The sequence below is a fragment of the Hippichthys cyanospilos genome, chromosome 11 (assembly GCF_059441005.1).
Source record: "Hippichthys cyanospilos isolate Australia breed blue-spotted pipefish chromosome 11, RoL_Hcya_1.0, whole genome shotgun sequence".
Classification (NCBI taxonomy): Eukaryota; Metazoa; Chordata; class Actinopteri; order Syngnathiformes; family Syngnathidae; genus Hippichthys; species Hippichthys cyanospilos.
The window spans coordinates 6340670-6360300 of record NC_142379.1 but is presented as its reverse complement, the minus strand read 5'-3'; the positions used below and the strand labels follow the sequence as shown (position 1 = coordinate 6360300).

General features: G+C 42.3%; 2 protein-coding genes, 2 long non-coding RNA genes and 2 other non-coding genes across 8 annotated transcripts; 3 read left to right on the top strand and 3 right to left on the bottom strand.

Annotated features, from left to right (window-relative positions):
- Nucleotides 1–15: 15 nt before the first annotated feature.
- On the top strand, nt 16–6186 carry paf1 (PAF1 homolog, Paf1/RNA polymerase II complex component). The gene is made up of 14 exons (XM_088428535.1): nt 16–467; nt 1039–1071; nt 1153–1245; nt 1329–1450; nt 1526–1592; nt 1677–1778; nt 1863–1968; nt 2908–2976; nt 3078–3181; nt 3248–3364; nt 3440–3568; nt 3956–4061; nt 4147–4222; nt 5601–6186. The coding sequence occupies exons 1-14, from the start codon at nt 421–423 to the stop codon at nt 6017–6019; spliced, it is 1590 nt and encodes a 529-aa protein (XP_088284661.1). The 5' UTR covers nt 16–420; the 3' UTR covers nt 6020–6186.
- An 827-nt stretch (nt 6187–7013) lies between these two features.
- Nucleotides 7014–7119, bottom strand: LOC148415630 (U6 spliceosomal RNA). Its single transcript, XR_015867330.1, has one exon. It is a non-coding gene; the product is annotated as a U6 spliceosomal RNA (small nuclear RNA).
- Nucleotides 7120–8712: 1593 nt separating this feature from the next.
- LOC148415629 (uncharacterized) lies at nt 8713–12289 on the top strand. Its single transcript, XM_088427135.1, has 4 exons — nt 8713–8869; nt 8928–9508; nt 9584–9807; nt 11279–12289. Exons 1-4 carry the CDS (start codon nt 8834–8836, stop codon nt 11305–11307), a joined length of 870 nt encoding a protein of 289 aa, XP_088283261.1. The 5' UTR covers nt 8713–8833; the 3' UTR covers nt 11308–12289.
- Nucleotides 10370–14861, bottom strand: LOC148415628 (uncharacterized). 2 transcript variants are annotated; one of them, XR_015867182.1, is made up of 5 exons: nt 14805–14861; nt 13542–13655; nt 11659–11793; nt 11251–11417; nt 10370–10953 (listed from the first exon to the last, which is right to left on the bottom strand). It is a non-coding gene; the product is annotated as an uncharacterized LOC148415628 (long non-coding RNA). The 2 variants fall into 2 exon arrangements; XR_015867181.1 differs by lacking the exon at nt 11659–11793.
- Nucleotides 14862–16879: 2018 nt separating this feature from the next.
- Nucleotides 16880–16985, bottom strand: LOC148415627 (U6 spliceosomal RNA). The gene has a single exon (XR_015867328.1). It is a non-coding gene; the product is annotated as a U6 spliceosomal RNA (small nuclear RNA).
- Nucleotides 16986–17830: 845 nt separating this feature from the next.
- Nucleotides 17831–19339, top strand: LOC148415626 (uncharacterized). Of its 2 annotated transcripts, XR_015867180.1 has the most exons (4): nt 17831–17985; nt 18233–18453; nt 18914–19028; nt 19104–19339. It is a non-coding gene; the product is annotated as an uncharacterized LOC148415626 (long non-coding RNA). The 2 variants fall into 2 exon arrangements; XR_015867179.1 differs by having other exon boundaries at nt 18914–19339.
- The last annotated feature ends 292 nt before the right edge of the window (nt 19340–19631 follow it).

The following is a 19631-nucleotide window of genomic DNA, read 5'->3' as shown; positions in this document are numbered from 1 at the left end:
GTTTGAAAATAGTTTTCCTCTAAATTCCGCCTAAACCAGTGTTTTTGTTTTTACCGATTTTTTTGGAAAATTGCTTCGTTTTATGTTCACATAAAGCCTCTTCAGATTGTATCGTAATTTTTATCATTTATACTAAAGCCAAGAACTTATTTAAAACTAAACACGTAGTTTCGTATGAACAGAAAACAAACCCAACCCTTGTGTTGCGAATTTCCGGACAACAGGGGGCGCTCGTAAAAAAAAGCTAAATTTTAAGCGCTGGCCAGCAAAGTTTTTCCGGTTCAAAACATCAAACTCAGCAAATGGAGGGTAAATTTTCCTAGTTTTGTCTTCCTTTACCTTCTTTCGGAGGTAACCACTCCTCGGTTTTGACGGGAGGATTATTTCAAGCGAATACTTTGGAAGCTTTTTTGTGCTAAAATGGCCCCGACAATCCAGACGCAAGCGCAGCGCGAGGACGGCCACAGGTAACGTTAGCCCGCCAGCTAGCTTGCCAATGTTAGTGATTTTTTTTTTAATTTATTGTATTTTTTTTGTGAAGTGAGTTAATTATACATCAAATTAGAACTGAAAAAAAAAACATTTTTCGCTGTTCTACTTCCACATATCCACACAATTCAAACTTGCAATTAATCACATAATTAAAGATACTCGAGTTACGATTATTACATTCAGCTTTTTGTCTTAACATGTTTTTTTATACTCAATATTTTGTTGACAAACACACACACACTTCGGATTTGGCTACTACTCGAATTTATGCCTTTTCAAAGTCTGTTACATTTCATATAGCGGACAGAAATTGTTCAATTCTCCAAAATGTCCTGATAAAATGTGAGAGTCCATGCTAGCATTGCAATCTATTGCACGGTCACTTAGATGAAGCTGTGATCAAATATAATGACCAGTTTATGCAGAATTCCGGGTTTCAATCTCAAACGGATTAAATGCTTTCAATGTTGTGTTGTAGAAGACTGATTATTTGTCACTGACACCTTCAAGTGTTTCATTAAGTATCTATCTCATGTCCTTCCCTAGTCGGCCGTCATCACACAGAACTGTCCCAGAGAGGTAATTCATGTTCATATGCATTAAACGTAATTCGAAGATGAAAACATTTATTAAATGGAAGTCATTTTGTTTCAATGACAGGTCAGGTGTGGTCTGTCGGGTGAAATATTGCAACAGCTTGCCTGACATCCCGTTTGATCCCAAATTCATCACGTACCCATTTGATCAGCACAGGTACTGCCAATTCATTCCCCTTTTTACTATTATCATTTATGGGCATTAAACGCTGAGTAGGTATCTTGTCGCCACGGTAACAGATTCGTACAGTACAAAGCCACGTCTCTAGAAAAGCAGCACAAGCACGAGCTCTTGACCGAGCCGGATCTCGGCGTCACCATCGATCTCATCAACCCCGATACGTACCGCATAGACCCCAACAGTAAGTCTGGTTTTTGAATCATGGCCTCCATTACACAGGAAGTTGAGTTTCTTTTATTTTTTCTTCCCCACTTAGTACTTTTGGATCCAGCTGATGAAAAACTGCTAGAAGAGGACATCCAGGCCCCATCCAGCTCCAAGAGGTAAAGCTAAAAAGCTGAGGCCAGATTTCTGGCGAAGTCTTTAAGTGGCTTTTGTACATTTTTTTTGTCCATCCATCCTTTAAGATCCCAGCAGCACGCCAAGGTTGTGCCATGGATGAGAAAGACGGAATATATTTCCACGGAGTTCAACAGATACGGTGTCTCCAATGAGAAAGTGGAAGTCAAGTGAGTTGATTATCAAATAAGAATGCGTGGTTGATTGGGAGCTAGCACAAGAAATTTCCGACCTGAACACGTGTTTGTGTGTAGAATCGGCGTGTCAGTCAAACAGCAGTTCACGGAAGAGGAGATCTACAAGGACAGAGACAGCCAAATTGCCGCCATCGAGAAGACCTTTGAGGACGCACAAAAATCGGTGAGATTAGTATTTATGGTAAAAATGAGTATTTATGGTGAAAATGATATGATTTATTCTGTTATGCTGAACTTTTTACATTGTTGCTGAAGCGTTGGTGCGTCGTAGACAAGTTAATTAAGAAAATACCAGAATTTGACCCCAAAACATGACTTGGATATTGAGAAGATGCTTAAGAAATAGACGAGAAGCATGCTGGTGCCCATTTTTAGGAACAAGAGAGATGTGCAGAGTTGTGGTAAATACAGAGGAATAAAGTTGATGAGCCATACAATGAAGTTATGAGAAAGAGTAGTTGAAATTAAAGTAAGCATTTGTCAGCAGCAGTATGGGTTCATGCCAAAAAAAAAACAAAAAAAACACTACGGATGCAGTATTTGCTTTGAGGAAGTTGATAGAAAAGTTCTGAGGAGCTAAGAGGGAGCTAGCTGCATTGTGTCTTTGTAGATCAGGAGAAAGCTTATGACAGGGGATGAACTGCGGTATTGTACAATGAAGTCTGGAGTGCCAGAGAAGTATGTTAGAACGGTGCAGGAATATATGAGGACAGTAAAACAGTGATGTGAAATGCAGTAGAAGACAAAAGATTTCAAGGTGCATCAGAGATCTGCTCTGAGCCCCTTCGTGTTCACTATGGACAGTCTTGACAGACGGTTAGACAAGAATCTCCATGGATTATGATGTTTGCAGATGACATTGTGATCCGTAGTGAGAGTAGGCAAGCGGTGGAGGAGAAGCTAGAGTGATGGTTGGCCCCAGAAAAGAGAGCAATGAAGGTTAGCTACAGCAAGACGGAGTATATGTGTGTGAATGAAAAGGTCCCAAGTGGAAGCGTGAAGATAGGAGGAAGTAAAGAAGCTGGAGGATTTTATCTGCGGCTGATGCCTACAGAAAGCAAAAAATATTGAGTATTATCTAAAAAGGTCATTTTGTGTTCAGATTGCGCAGCACTACAGCAAACCCAGAGTTACTCCTGTGGAGGTTTTGCCAGTCTTCCCCGATTTCAAGGTGAGCTTCTACCTTTTCATCCGCCTAAGTGACGTACATCAACAGTCGCGAAAAAGAAAATAGCGGCTAATAATGACAATATTTTACCCGTGTCTCGCCAGATGTGGATCAACCCATGCGCTCAGGTCATCTTTGATTCGGATCCGGCTCCCAAAGACATGTCGGGACCTGCAGGCGTGGAAATGATGTCTCAAGCCATGATCAGGTGGAGTCAAGGAAGACCCATCTGGTGCAGATACAAACGCTTGACGTGATAACGCTTCCCACACAGAGGTATGATGGACGAGGAAAGAAACCAGTTCGTGGCCTACTTCCTGCCCAACGAGGACACGCTTCGCAAACGTAAACGTGACGCCGACGAGGGGCTGGACTATATGCCGGAAGACCTGTGAGGAAACCGCAAGACTCAAAGGCACTTTATTAGGTACCCTTAGGTTCTCAAGTGAGTGTTTTGCCCTTTCAGCTACGACTACAAGATCGCCAGGGAGTACAACTGGAACGTGAAGAACAAATCCAGCAAAGGGTACGAGGAGAACTACTTCTTCATCTTCAGGGATGGAGACGGCGTTTACTACAACGAGCTGGAAACCAGGTACGTGCTTGGCCAAACGAACGCACACCTTTCATCTTTAAAACAACACAATCGTGAATTAGATGCTAAAAGTTGTGAGGGATACCAAAAAATGGTCTGAATAAACATTTGCTAATTATAAGTCATTTATTCCCTCACTGTAATCTGGTCCTGATTACATTTTTTAAACTGTCAATAAAGAAATATTGACTGAAATATTTGTTAAACAAAAAACGGTAATCAAATTAGACACCTTTCCCTCAACTACCATCTTTGCAAATTTGTATTTTCCCAGTCAGATTTAAAAAGTGGATGACGCTTTTTTAATGTCTTTGCGAGTTAATAGCTTGAATTTCTTGACCATTTGAAGGTGTTTCTAAACTTTCGATGTGTGTTGATGACCCGCAGGGTGCGTCTGAGCAAGAGGCGAGGCAAGGCGGGCGCGCAGTCCACCACCAACGCCGTGCTGGTCTGCAAGCACAGAGACATGAACGAGAAGGAGCTGGAGGCCCAGGTCAGTCCACGTCTCCGAGCGTTGGCCGTCCGCTTGGGCCAAGGCTTGCTCTTCAAGGTTAACGCGTCCCTCGTTTGACCGGCAGGAAGCCCGAAAAGCTCAGCTGGAGAACCACGAGCCCGAGGACGAGGAGGAAGACATGGACATGGACAAGGAGTCTGGTCAGTCATCCTCTTTTATTTCTAAATTGTCAAATTGTCACTTATACTTGATCATACCTAAATGAAGCATTATTTAGTTAACATCTCCCAAAAAGAATTACTGTATTTTTCAGACTAAAAGCTGTGACTTTTTCACCTATGATTTGAGCCCTGCAGCTTATCTATTGTTTTTTATTTTAATATTTTGCTAAACACCAGCAAGCAAATGCCTGTATCTGTTCAAGGTTTCTCTTTATGGAACAACTATGAACTACAACTGAAAAGATGTGAATCAATGGCTGTGCTCAAAAAGAGTTTTAATTACTATTACACTTCACACGGCAAAAGCAAAGCATGCTCCCTGGGGTCCTACTTCGCGGTTAATGGGGGGTGTCAACCCCCAGCGAGGTCTGAAACCCGCAAAGTAGGGTATCAGTTCCTAGATTTCTATGTACGCCCCAATATAGCCGCAGTAACCATAAACAATCCTTTTTTATTTTATTTCCTTTCTCCTATTATTTAACATTACATTATCCTTATTAACATTATTGTATATTCATTAAATAACTAATATTACTTAGTTGAGAATTTGTTCTCAGGACTGGTTATCTGCACCAAGACTCCGGTGAAAGAGTACGCAACTCATTACTTTGAATTTCACATTTATTTTGGCACATGTATGGTGTATCATGTAGTATCTGTTGAATAATAAATCAACAACAATCTTAAAGTCACTAAACTAACATATAAACACTTAATCTATGAATTTACTGTATTTTTAGCCGACATTAGCGGGTTAGCAACAACTAACAACGACTACTAACTATAACAGTGCAACCGCTACACAAACCAACACATAAACAGAATAAACACTCATCGCTTACTAAACATAGGCAGTAGCGTGCGTTATCAACATAAATGATAATAAACTATAAATATGAGCTTACGTTGTCATTCACTGTCACCGTAACGAGCCGAATGACTCACAGAGTACGTGAAACAGAAAAAAAATCAAAGAGAACGTAAAACAGGAAACTGAAATGCAACGCGACCCGACAAATTGAAAGCACATTTTTCAAAATAAGACCACAAACGTCACAAACTCTTATGACGTTTGAAGAATTTTTAACATAGTTATTAAATAATATTAGTTAGTTATTTGATGAATACAGTACTGTATAATGTATTTTTTTTTTGCTTTTTTCATTTTTTTCCCCATTTTTTAAATTTTTTATTTTGAAATATTTTGAATTTTTCCTGGAAAAACCCGCGAAGTACTGAAACCGCGATGTCTGAGACCGCGAAGTAGGAGGGATCACTGTATTTGATAATATTGCTCCATAATTTTACACTTGCTTTTACACTTATTTTTTTTTGTTTGTTTTTATTTCCACCCCAGGCGACGAGAAAGAGAGAGGCAGCGGCAGCGAGGCTGAAAACTCCGCCAGCGATTCGGACAGGGACGACGACGAGAGGCGGGCGCGAGAAGATGACGACGACGAGGAGGACAGAGCCAAGATTAGCGGCAAGAACCGGAGGAGGCGCTCCAGCGGCAGCGAGAGCGGCGAGGACCGCGCCCGCGAGATGCGCGACGAGGAGGAGATCTTCGGCAGCGACGACGACAGCGACAACGAGCCCAAGAGGAGTAGCGGCGAGGAGGGCAGCGATGACGAGGGAGGGGAAGGAGGCGGCGGCAGGAGTCGCAGCCCCTCCCCGGCTCACAGCGAGCGCAGCAGCGGCCACTCGGAGGCTCAGGCGCAGAGCGGGAGCGCCAGCGAGAGGGCGTCGGATTCCAGCGATGCCAGTGACTCGGAATGATTGCCATTTCCTACGCTCGTACTTTTGGACCGGGTACATTGCGACTTGTTGCTGTTTGGGTGTCAGGTTTTTTTTTTTTATGTCGCCGCTTCACATCTTAATTTTTTTTTTTCCTTAAACATGTCAAGGTTTAAAAGAATTACAATAAATATCAAGCTTTTTTTTAATATGTTGTTTTGTTTGCTCTATATATTCATTCTTTCAGGACCAATACTGATTATATGCAGGGCCCCCGTGTTACAAGATGAATCCGTTCCGCGGTTCACCGTACGGCGGGCAATCCAAACACATGTCAAATAACTAATGCGTTTAGAACCCCGGGTAAAAACATCAGAATGGTACATACATATTCAAAATCGATACCAAAATAGTATAGTAAGTGCTTCGTACAAAATAACACAATCAAAAAACATAAATAAAAAAATATAGAAAGGATTTATGAGTGGCGCTTGTTTTGCCCACATAAGGGTAGCTTCGTATTTCTTAATTATCTCCAGCTTAGTTTCCATACAAATCGTCTTCTTACTCCTCTCTTTAACATCAATGTGTGGCCGATGTTAAAGTGTATCCTATTAGGTTACGTCTTATTTCCAAAATAGAAACTTTCATATTGCCCCGATGTAAACAAAATGTGACCAGAACTGTGGAAGCGTGCATCTTTAGTGGCTCAATAAGTATATTTTGTATCATCAGCGCCATATTGGATATTTTCCGCCCGTTTTCGCGCAAAAGCTCGAAACGTTGTCACTTTAACTCCGTAAAAAAGTATCGAGGGGTGATCTCGCATTAGCTAAAAACACTTATACATCTGCGATCTCACCTCTTCGATGGAAATTCCGGTGGGAGTGGCCAGGGAACGAGGGCGCGAAAGAAAAAAAGGTTGCGGCCTACCTCGTCGAGTCGATGATTGATGACGTAAGGAGGCGATTTTTTTCATTTTTACACTTAAAAAACACAAAATGCATAAAAACGAATCGAATCAACAAAATTCATACAAAAGAGGGAACGCTTCACGAATTTGCGTGTCATCCTTGCGCAGGGGCCATGCTAATCTTCTCTGTATCGTTCCAATTTTAGTATATGCGAAGCCGAAGCTACGCACTAGTGACAAGTTTGAATAGCATTTTTAAAGGGTTGACCAATGAGACGTGTCCTAGTAAAGGTTACAATGGAAATTTTCTCGTAATTCCCGAATAAAAACACGTACGCGTGAACGACGAAGCAATTTCAATAGTATATAACTGGTTTTTTTGATCGTTATAGCTTTTATTTCGTCATTGTAGGGGAAAACTTTAAAAAATTAAAAAGCACTCGGCTAGGCTAATGCGCATAAATTTGACGTCGACGAATGTCATTGGTGCAGATTGAGGAAGCAACGCCTACTAACATGGCGGACAGCTGCGCAAAAAAGAAGTAGAGCATTTTGTTATTTGCGTGCCAGAGTAACACAAATTTCAAACATTTTTAGGGAGCGTAAGTACTGGCAATTTATATTTTATGTGCAAACGGTATTGGGAGTAGAAGGTTGACGTTCAGTTCCTTGCATTTCCGTGTTCTGTCAATAGGTGGTAGCCGTGACCAGCTCCTTACTTTTTAAGTCAAAAGTTTATCTTTTTTTTTCTCCCTTATTCGCTAATGCACTTTAATTGATCGATTTAACCAAACGTACGAATTGGCTTAGGACAACTCCCCAAAATACCAAAACAACGACGAAAATTGTTTTTACTTAAACTTTCGTTAATTCTAACGACAGACGATAGAATCTTCACAGAAAATGTAGATTTTTCTTTTCCAACCACAGGTACTAGCCGCAACCATTGAATAAAACGTGTTCATTTACAATTGCCTCAGAAATGATAACAACTCGCAAGCGTTTGGTTCTTTTCTGGCTCAAATCAAATTTCATAGTTCCTTACTTTATGGCAAATGGTCAAGCGCGAGTAATCCAATAATAAACCGTCAGTTACGAGGTCGGTCACTTTCTTCAACGAGTCTATTTATACTTAAACTTTTTTGAATGCATGAAAGCAAGTATTGGAAGCAGACTCTCCCACCGCTGAGAGGACAGCGAGTAGAAAAGGTAAATAAAAAAGGAAACGTTTTGAAATCTCGTATAGAAGCTTAACAGAGCGTTTCAACCTTAGCTAAATGCTACGCCTCATAATAACAATATGACACCGGGGTACAAATCGCTATTTATTAACCACAAATTTCAACATACATAGTTTTGTTTGTCACGTGTTCGTTGTGTACCAGATGTTGAGCATAACCAAATTACATTGAACAAACACTTATATTTCACATGCAGGTACTGTCGTAAAACTGGTGGAGAAAAACGCAACGACACATTTCAACTACCAAGATACCTAGGCTAATCAAGGCTTGGGCCACCTGGGGAGTTTGAAGGCAAATAAAGCCTCACGAAATGACGGCTTTTTCACCACTTGAACGAGAGGCTACCTGCACGAATAGAGTTGGACTTAGGAGCAGGAGGCATTTATGGACAAACTGGTGTGAAAGCCATACATTTATTTGGAACAAAATGCGTTGACACAAAACCTTACTAAAAAGGCTAAAACATTCAAACTAAAAGTAAACGATGCCCAAAGGAGGAAAATATTATTTGGCAAGTTTTCTGGAAACTCCACGAGTGGAAACAAAATGTTTAAGTTCTGTCACTTGCGTGCAGGGAAGATCATTGGGGTGGAATATCTCCAACGAGGATGACGAGGACTCTGCGGACTGACAGGCGCAAGAGGGCTACCAGTCTGCCAAGGAGTCGGAAGAAGACGTTTCGGAACTAAGCCGGTTTCAATGAACGAACCGGACTGGCCCCGGCTCACCGCGGAGGTAATTTTCTCTCTCTTTCTTTCCTCTCACGAATTAAAAGCTGTTCTTTTTAACGCAGGAGGAGGCGAGCGTCGTGGACCCAGACGGCCAGGGCGGATATTATCATGTGTGGCGTCTCGCTTGCGAACTGGTGGGCCTGCGGCGCAGGGATTTTCTCAGCGGCGCAAGCGGAGAAGATCGGCACCCTGCGGCGGAGGCTCCGGGAGCAGGACAGGGCTCCTCCGACACCTTTTCCGCTACGGAAGCGGCCCCTGATCAAAGGTCGCTTCGAGGCCGGCAGGGCCTCCTCCAAAATGCCCGCCTTGGACAGCTCCAAGCGGTACGTGTGCAATCTTACGCAGCCAGCCGACGGAATCTTAATCAAACCTTCTCACCCGGCGAGTCTCCGTGCAGTCTTTTCATCGGCCAGGGGACAGAAAAGGCTCACGCGCCTAATGCCAGCAGGCTGATTGAGTCCATCTTAACAAAGTTGTGCAAGATTCACAGCCAGGGCAGCAGTCTGGCCGGGATCCGCACGAGCCGCTGGAGTTTAGTCATGCGCGACTACAACTCTATAAAAGACCTCTGCAGGTCCCGGCCGCTGGTGCTCGCGGCACCCATTCAGCTCGCGCACATCAATCAACGGACCCTCATTTGCTGGTATGTTACGCTCGCTTGTCCGCGTCTGCGTGGCGATCGTTTTGTATTGACGACCCCCCCCCCCCCTGCGCGCAGGCACACCAAAAAATGCAAAGGCCTCTCGTCCACAGCGCTAATCCAGTCGTGTCCCAGCGCCAGCAACAATGCTCCGGACCCGCTCCCGGACGCCATGCTCTTAGCGGACGAGCCAACGGTGTCCCAGGTGGAGTTTTTTGAGTGGCCAAAGGACACAACGGCCATGACAAAAACATCGAGGGGGCCCGTCATGCCAGAGATATATCATGCACGGAAGAGGGCATGTAGGTCCGCGGCGCCAGCCTCCGCCCCTGCTGCTGCCTCCTCCAGCATTTTCCCAGCTTCCCCCTTGTCCACCCCCGTCGTCCCAGCTTCCACCTTGTCCACCCCCGTCGTCCCAGCTTCCCCCTTGTCCACCCCCGTCGTCCCAGCTTCCACCTTGTCCACCCCCGCCCCTGCTGCCACCTGGCCCCGTATAGTCCCCGCGGCCACCTTGCGCCACTGGCCCCGTATAGTCCCCACAGTTGTCCCCGCTGCTGTCCCTGCGGCCACTTTGCGCCGTATTGCCCCCGCTGCTGTCCCCACAGTCACCCCCGCTGTTGTCCCTGCAGCCACCTTGCGCCGTATTGCCCCCGCTGCTGCCTCCGCTGTCTCCGCTGCTGTCCCAACGGTCACCCCCGCTGCTGTCCCTGCGGCCACCTTGCGCCGTATTGCCCCCGCTGCTGCCTCCTCCCGTGTTCTTCCTGCTGCCACCTTGCCCCGCAACGCCCCCGCTGCTGCCTCCTGCAGCGTCGTACCCACGGCCACCTCGTCCCACGTCACCCCCCCCCCCCCACAACCGCCGGTACCTCCTCCACCACAAGTGGCAGCGAACCCACCGCCAGTGGAGCTGGGACGGCGGCGGCAAGGCCGCTGAGGAGAGCACACTTTTTGTGCAAGAGCTGTGGCAACCCCAAGAAAAGGGAGTATGGCCATAGACGCTACAAAAACGAGTACTTCTGCTCCGTGGCGGCGGGACGCACAGTCGATGACTGGCTGGCGGAGAAGTGGAGCGAGGATGCGGCCAGAAAGGTAATGTTTGCACTTTCGGTTCATGTCAGTGTGAGAGTATGTAATGTTGGGGTTTACTTCACTTAATGTGGAACACTTAATAGGCACAGCAAAAAAAGCAAAGGCCTCTCCTCCAGTGCCATATGCCACTCGCTTCCCCGCCCCAGCACCGACGACAATGCTCCGGACCCGCTCCCGGACTCCAGGCTTTTGTCGCCCCCGCTGCCACCGTGCCCCGCGTTATCCCCGCAGCCACCTTTTCCCACGTCGTCCCTGCTGCCACCTTGCCCCAGGTTGTCCCCGCCGCCACCTTGTCCTGCATTGTCCCCGCAGCCACCTTGCCCACTCCCGCTGCTGCTGCCTCCTCCACCAAACACGGCCTGTAAGAATTGTAAGAGTGAATGAAAGAACGGTGTACTTTTTTAAATCACGTGTGCAGTATTTTGACCATTTTTGGGTCATTTTTGTCCACATCATTCTCACAATATTATAGTCAAGGGATGGCATGTTCTAAAGTGGTCATGTCATTTTGAACTTTGACATGTTGTCACCATCTGGGTGAAATTTCAGCTTCCTTGTGTCTTCTTTCAAAGCATCACCTTTAATGTCTTTGATGTAAAGATCCAAGGATTGGGCAAAATACCGCAAAGAAAACAAACAAAAAAACTCATCCTAACTTGGGTTCCATGCGCTGGGTGAATGCAGACCAGCGTGCGCTCGGCCGACTCCACTGAGGTATACGAGTTGCCGTCAGCCGTGTAGACCACCTGCTGCTTCTGCCTGCTTGATCGCCGCCGTCTCCGCTGTACACTATCTGGGCCATCGTGCCGCCTTCAAAATGAACCTGAAACATAAACAAAATCCATGTTTTTATATGATCTCAAATTCAAATGCAAATTTATAATCAGAACAATATTTGAAACTCATTTGCTTGAGAAGGGTCTAAAGTACGCTGGTACTGAGTTTTAATCAATTATTATAAATAGGTTCCCATGTCATTCCTAAAGACAAAATATCATGAAGAATAAAATGAGTGTGCGCGCTATGTTCACACACAATTTAAGCCGTTTCATGATTTCCTCTACCTGCGTGGCATCGGCTGAATCAGCGTTGCCCGACTGACTCTACACAGTGGAAGGCTTGGTTTCCGTGGCAACGAGGCTGTCCAGCCTTCTGGTGATCGGCAGTCACCGCAGTCCACTTGAAAAGACCGGGGACCCCTTTATAAATGAATTGCAAAGGTACAGCAAAATTGGGGTGCAACTACAAATTGCTGTCTTGGTCGTATTGCATATATTAACAGTCTGCCCGGCAACTGTTGCTTCCTTGCCAACTGATTGGTGGGCATTTACCCATCAACAACATTAAACCACACGACGACTTAAAAGTCTTTTAACAATTCCAGTGCACACCGTTGTATTGAAACTACTGTTTTACATCTTTATTTTTAAAGTCGGGTGTTTACAGCTGTGAAAACGACGATCCCAAAGACATGCTTCTTTCGGATCCAACCGGGTGTTTTAAAACACAGCCTTTAGCCAATCAAAATCCGGCAAGCTTGAACGATCGTTTGAATGGAAATTTAGCTAACCAAATGTAAAATAAAACTCGTTAGAAAATGTATTGATTGTTTTAAATATTACAGTTACATGCATATATTGTATATTCATTAATACATGTGTTTAACAGACAAATAAAAGTAAAATGGCCATTTGAGTCGGTGTGTAATGTGTCATTTACAAACGTGTGTTGTTTGTGGAAACAACAATTCATTTTCTTGATGTGTTCTATAAAACTGTGAAGTCGTTTTGCGACTGAGACTCCAAGCAAAAATACATTGAGAAAACGTAACAAAATGTATAACAAATCAGAATATACTTTTGCTAACCCTTTTGAATTTTGCAAAAAAATGTGTAGAAAAAAAAAGTGAACCGGAAATATTGATGACATCATACTGAAAATCTATTTGCACTCCAGCAAGTCAACAGATAAGTTCAAATAATCTTCTATATTTTATCAAATTTGTTCATACATATTATTGATGGAACACATAAGATCAATTAAAAATAAATAAACAAATAAATACAATTAAACACCTATGCAGAGGAAGGAAAATGTTATGACGGAGAAAGTAAGTTGTTTTTGAGCAAGAGCTTGATTTGATAGCAGCTCAGGGCAATGTGCTTGTTAATGTTTTTTGTTTTTGTCTTTTTAATTTCTTTTAATAAAAGAAGCCATCAGAAAGAACCATGACTGAGTGAATCCTTTAACAAACTCAAGGACAGTTCAGCATTATAAGCAAAAGACTAATGCGTGTTCAATTTATTTTTGCTTGCTTCAATTTAACCTCTTTTTTTTTTTAAAACCTTTTATTTTCTTATGTTTTACGAAATCAACATACGGAACGTATTTAACATTTTCATGGGTTGAATCCGGCCCCCGGGCCATACATTTGACACCCCTGCTCCAGAGCTTTATGCAACAATAATAAGAGAATATTTACGACACGTTCTATTTAAAACGCTGTAGCGAATAAAGGTCATTTGTTTTTAGAAGCAAAAAATAGTTTCTGTGTCAGGGTACAATTTATTAAACTGATTTAAAAAGAGTCAGCTGACAACAACATGCTCTGGTTCTGGCTCTTAATGTGATGGGATTGCGTGTGATTTGATTTCTACTTACATACCACCATGAGCTAACACTGCTAGCGCACTAGAAATGGCAAGACCAAACAATATATAAAACATATAAAAAAGTAGCCACCAGTTGTTAAAAGATGATTTATATTGCTTTTTTCTTGTTTGTTAAAGGGCCTATACCATGACGTGTTTTTGTTTCCACTGTAATATGAGCATGTAAATTACATTTGGAACACAGGCCATTTGATTTCTGAATAAATATGAGTTTTATGATATTGATATTTCTAACCAGGAAGCAAAACGGGTCATTTGAAGAGACGGCAGCTTACCGCGTAGCTGCCTGGCCCCCTTCATGACGTAGCCGTCCATCCGAAATATGCATCCATCCATCATCTTGACTGCTCATCCTCATGAGGCTCGCAGGAGATGGAGACTGAGCTCAACTGTATCAACAGGGACAAAAACAGGCATTCAGCGTCAATACATCGCTCTCACAAGCGCACAATCCTCTTATCAAATCAGTCCAAGTGGGGACCCAGTATTCATTACAATAACACCGCCTGTGGGTAAATTATTTACGACCGACTTTGATTGTCAGGCTGTGTGCTCCCAAACACACATTTTGGCCATTTCAGCGTTTCTACAGTAAAATTTTGTAGCTAATAAATGAAACCCTGCTGTTTACTTGGGTGACTATGTGCAAAATCTCTCCCCCTGAGCTCTGGAACCAAAACGAAACTAAAAGATGTGGTTAAAGTCAGCGTGTATTTTCTCTTGCAGAAGTGGTACAGAGGGGTGTGTAGGGAAGGTACGAATTGCTCCTGTTGTCATTAGCGCACTTGAAACTGTCTTCATCTGTACGGTCTGGGCCGGTACAAGAGGGCAGAACAAGCAAGGACTTCAAGGACAATTTGTGGCCGATGTTAAAGTGTATCCTATTATGATACGTCTGATTTCCAAAATAGAAACTGCCTCTATATAAACAAAATGCGACCAGAATTGTAGAAGCGTGCATCCTTAGTGACTCAATGAGTGTATGACGGCTGCCAACTACTGGCGAAAAATGGAATTGAATGTTCAATGACGCAGTTTATTTGAAACATTTATAGGTATTTCTCGGTGTAAAAATAAGATAATTTTAGCATTATTTCTACACTTTTATATCAGATTCAAAGGGGGGAAAATTGCACAAAACTGACTTAAATAACTTAAATAAATGAGAAGCTCCCTAAGGTGCCATGCTAATCTTCTCTGTATCGTTCCAATTTTCAATCTCTGTATCGTTCCAATTTTAGTATATGCGAAGCCGAAGCTACGCACTAGTAACATGTTGGAATAGCATTTTTAAAGGCTAGACCAATGAGACGTGTCCTAGTAAAGGTCACGATGGAGATTTTCACGTAATTCCTGAATAAAAACACGTACGAGTGAACGACGCACCTATTTTAATAGTATTTAACTGGTGTATATTATTGTTATAGTTTCCGCCCGTTTTCGCTCAAAAGCTCGAAACGTTGTCACTTTTACTCCGTAAAAAATATCGAGGAATGATAACGCATTAGCTAAAAACAATTATTCAACTACGATATCACCTGTTCGATGGAAATTCCGGTGGGACTGGCCAGGGATCGAGTGCTTGATAGAAAAAGAACGTGGCCTACCTCGCCGAGTCGCTGGTTGATGACGTAACTAGACGAAATTTGTAATTTTTCGCTAAAAAAAAACTTTAATAAACTAAACGATATGGAATTAAATCAATAAAAGAGGGGTCGCTTCACGAATTTGCGTTCTCTGTATCGTTCCAATTATAGTATATGCCAAGCCGAAGTTACGCTCGAGTGGCAATGACACCAATGAGACGTGTCCTGGTAAAGGTCACGATGGAAATTTTCTCGTAATTCCTGAATTAAAACACGTACGCGTGAACGACGGAGCTATTTCAATAGTATTTAACTGTTGTATATTATCGTTATAGTTTTTATTGCGTCATTGTAGGAGAAAACCTCAAAAAAATTACCAACGAACTCGGCTAGGCTAATGCGCATTAATTAACGTCGACGAATGTCATTGGTGCAGCATGAGGAAGCAACGCCTCTTGACCCCGGAAACATGGAGGACAGCTGCGCTTTCGCGCCAAACGAAGTAGAACATTTTTTTTTTATTTCAGTGCCCAAGTAACACAAATTTCAAATATTTCTAGGGAGCGTGATTACTGGCATATTTATATTTTATGTGCAAACGGTATTGGGAGTAGAAAGTATGTTTAGTTCCTTGCATTTCCGTGTTCTGTCAATAGGTAGTAGCCGTTATCCACATATCGAGCATGACCAGCTCCTTACTTTTTGAGTCAAAAGTTGTATCTTTTTTTTCCCCCTTATTCGCGAATGCACTTTAATTGATCGATTTAATCAAACGTACGAATTGACTTAGGACAACCCCCCAAAATACCAAAACAACGACGAAAATTGCTTTTACTTAAATCTTAGTGAATTCTAACGAGACAGGCGATAGAATCTTCACAGAAAATTTAGATTTTTCTTTTTCAACCACAAACCCTAAAAGGCACGAAAGTGGGCCTATTTACTAGCCGCAACCATTGAATAAAACGTGTTCATTTACAATTGCCTCAGAAATGATAACAACTCGCAAGCGTTTGGTTCTTTTCTGGCACAAATCAAATTTCATACTTCCTTACTTTATGGCAAATGGTCAAGCACGAATAATCCAATTGTAATTAACCGTCAGTTACAAGGTCTGTCACTTTCCTCAACGAGTCTATTTATACTTAAAACTTTTTTGAATGCATGAAAGCAAGTATTGGAAGCAGACCCTCCCACCGCTGAGAGGACAGCGAGTAGACAAGGTAAATAAAAAAGAAAACGTTTTGAAATCTCTTATAGAGGTTTAAAAGAGCGTTTCAACCTTAGCTAAATGATACGCCTCATAATAACAACAATATGACACCGGGGTACAAATCGCTTTTTATTAACCACAAATCTCAACATACATAGTTTTGTTTGTCACGTGTTCGTTGTGTTAGTAATAATATAGAGGCTTACCGTCACCTTAAGACATCTTACTTACCAAGAAATTAGCATGTTTTCGGATCAAATTCGACAACATATTGCTAGTTCAACTCCACTCCATCGTACGTGTGTAAAATCGAAGAGCGAATCAAAACTTCGGTTGTCTGATATTTATTGGTTCGGAACTTTTTTTTTTTTTTTTGGGGGGGGGGGGGGGGGTGTTAAAGTGTATCTTATTAGGGTACGTCTTATTACCAAAATAGAAACTTTCGTCTTGCCCCGATGTAAACAAAATGTGACCAGAACTGTGGAAGCATGCATCTTTATTGGCTCAATAAGCATATTGGATATTTTCCGCCGGTTTTCGCGCAAAAGCTCGAAACGTTGTCACTTTAACTCCGTAAAAAAGTATCGAGGAGTGATCTCGCATTAGCTTAAAACAATTATACATCTACAATCTCAACTATTCGATGGAAATTCCGGTGGGAGTGGCCAGGGAACGAGCGCGCGAAAGAAAAAAGGTTGCGGCCTACCTCGTCGAGTCGATGATTGATGACGTAACGAAGCGAATTTTTTTTTATTTTTAAGCTTAAAAAACGCATAAAAATGCATAAAAACGAATCGAATCAACTTAATTCATGCAAAAGAGGGAACGCTTCACGAATTTGCGTGTCATCCTTGCGCAGGGGCCATGCTAATCTTCTCTGTATCGTTCCAATTTTAGTATATGCGAAGCCGAAGCTACGCACTAGTAGCATGTTTGAATAGCATTTTTAAAGGGTAGACCATTGAGACGTGTCCTAGTAAAGGTCACGATGGAAATTTTCTCGTAATTCCCGAATAAAAACACGTACTCGTGAATGACGGAGCAATTTTAATAGTGTATAACTGGTTTATATTATCGTTATTGCTTTTATTTCGTCATTGTAGGGGAAAACTTTAAAAATTTACAAAAGCACTCGGCCGGGCTATTACGCATAAATTTGACGTCGACGAATTTCATTGGTGCAGATTGAGGAAGCAACGCCTACCGGCCCCGGAAACATGGCGGACAGCTGCGCAAAAAAGAAGTAAAGCATTTTGTTATTTCAGTGCCCAAGTAACACAAATTTCAAACATTTTTAGGAAGCGTAAATACTGGCAATTTATATTTATGTGCAAACGGTATTGGGAGTAGAAAGTCGACGTTCAGTTTCTTGCATTTCCGTGTTCTGTCAATAGGTGGTAGCCGTGACCAGCGCCTTACTTTTTAAGTCAAAAGTTTATCTTTTTTTTTTCTCCCTTATTCGCTAATGCGCTTTAATTGGTCGATTTAATCAAACGTACGAATTGACTTAGGACAACTCCCCAAAATACCAAAACAACGACAAAACTTGTTTTTACTTAAACTTTCGTTAATTCTAACGACAGACGATAGAATCTTCACAGAGAATTTAGATTTTTCTTTTCCAACCACAAACCCTAAAAGGTACTAGCCGCAACCATTGAATAAAACGTGTTAATTTACAATTGCCTCAGAAATGATAACAATTCGCAAGCGTTTGGTTCTGTTCTGGCACAAATCAAATTTCATAGTTCCTTACTTTATGGCAAATGGTCAAGCGCGAGTAATCCAATAATAAACCGTCAGTTACGAGGTCGGTCACTTTCTTCAACGAGTCTATTTATACTTAAACTTTTTTGAAAGCATGTAAGCAAGTATTGGAAACTGACCCTCCCACCGCCGAGAGGACAGCGAGTAGACAAGGTAAATAAAAAAGAAAACGTTTTCAAATCTCGTCTAGAAGTTTAACAGAGCGTTTCAACCTTAGCTAAATGCTACGCCTCATAATAACAACAATATGACACCGGGGTACAAATCGCTATTTATTAACCACAAATTTCAACACACATAGTTTTGTTTGTCACGTGTTCGTTGTGTACCACATGTTGAGCATAAACAAATTACATTGAACAAATACTTAAATTTTGATTCCAAATCTTTTCACATGCAGGTGCTGTCGTAAAACTGATGGAGAAAAACGCAACGACATAGTTCAACTACCAAGATACCTACCTGTTGGAATGACAATCGAGGTTTTGGCCACCTGAGGTGTTTGAGGGGAAATACTGTAAAGCTTCACGAAATGACAGCTTTTTTTTAACCACTTGGACGAGAGGCTACCTGCACGAACAGAGTTGGACTCGGGAGCATATGGCATTTCTGCACAAACTGGTGTGAAAGCCACCTCCCGAAGTCTAGTACATAGTGATGGATTTTACATCATAGCTGTTTGTGACACTGTTTTAATGTGAAATTTTATTGAATTGCTAGTGTTGTACTTAAAAGTCATCCGTAGAATTCCGTTTGCCCGGGTTTGTTGGTGTAAATGCTCAAAGGAATTGGCATGTAAAGTATTGCAAATTAGTGCAACATTGGGATAGTGAGTAAGGGATTTGAATCAAATTGTTGAATTAGTATAAGAAATGGAACACCAACATTGATTCATTCATACATTTATTTGAAACAAAATGTGTTGATACAAAACCTCACTAAAAAGACTAAAACATTCAAACTAAAAGTAAACATTGCCCAAAAGTGAAATATTATTTGGCATCAAAAGATGTGTCAAGTTTTCTGGAAACTCCAAGAGTGGAAGCAACATTTATAAGTTCTAACTGTCACTTGCGTGCAGGACAGCTCATTGGGGTGGAATATCTTCACGAGGATGACGAGGACTCGGCGGACTGGCAGGTGGAGGAGGGCTACCGGTCCACCAGTGGAGAAGCGAAGGAACAACAAGAGCCAGAGTAACCGGACATTGTGTGCAACGCTTTGGTTGAAGTATGCCACAGTCACCTCAACTTTTTTATTTTTTTTTGTAGACACTTCATGTTTCTGCCACACGAAGAAGCTGATTAGCTTCAGTGATGGGTCGCTTATGTGGTTGCATGCGGCACTTGTCGTACCTCGCTTGGAGTCACCTTTAATCTGATTTTGCAGAGGTGTCCTTCCGCCACTCACGGGAGCTATTTGCATGACACTGGAGGGGTCCGTCCAACCAGCATAGTACACTGGGGGAAATCTTGATTAAATAAAACAAAACTACATTTAAGAAATACTTCTACGACACACACTGGTGTCTCTGTGTCTCGACTGTTTTTATTGGAAGAGCGCTTACTCAAATGCTGGACTGTGTTGTTTGTCTTTTTTTCTAATTTCACTTGAAAAATCAAGGACAAAAAGGACATTTTTGCCGATGTTAATAATTGTGATGTGCAAACGGTGCATTGGTGACAGTTTCCAATATGACATTTCGCAGACGTTTCTCAAATAACTATCTTGAGGCGCGATGGTTTCTTTTCCCCAAAGTCTCGTACAGGGGCGAGATAAAGAAACTTGCATCAATGGAA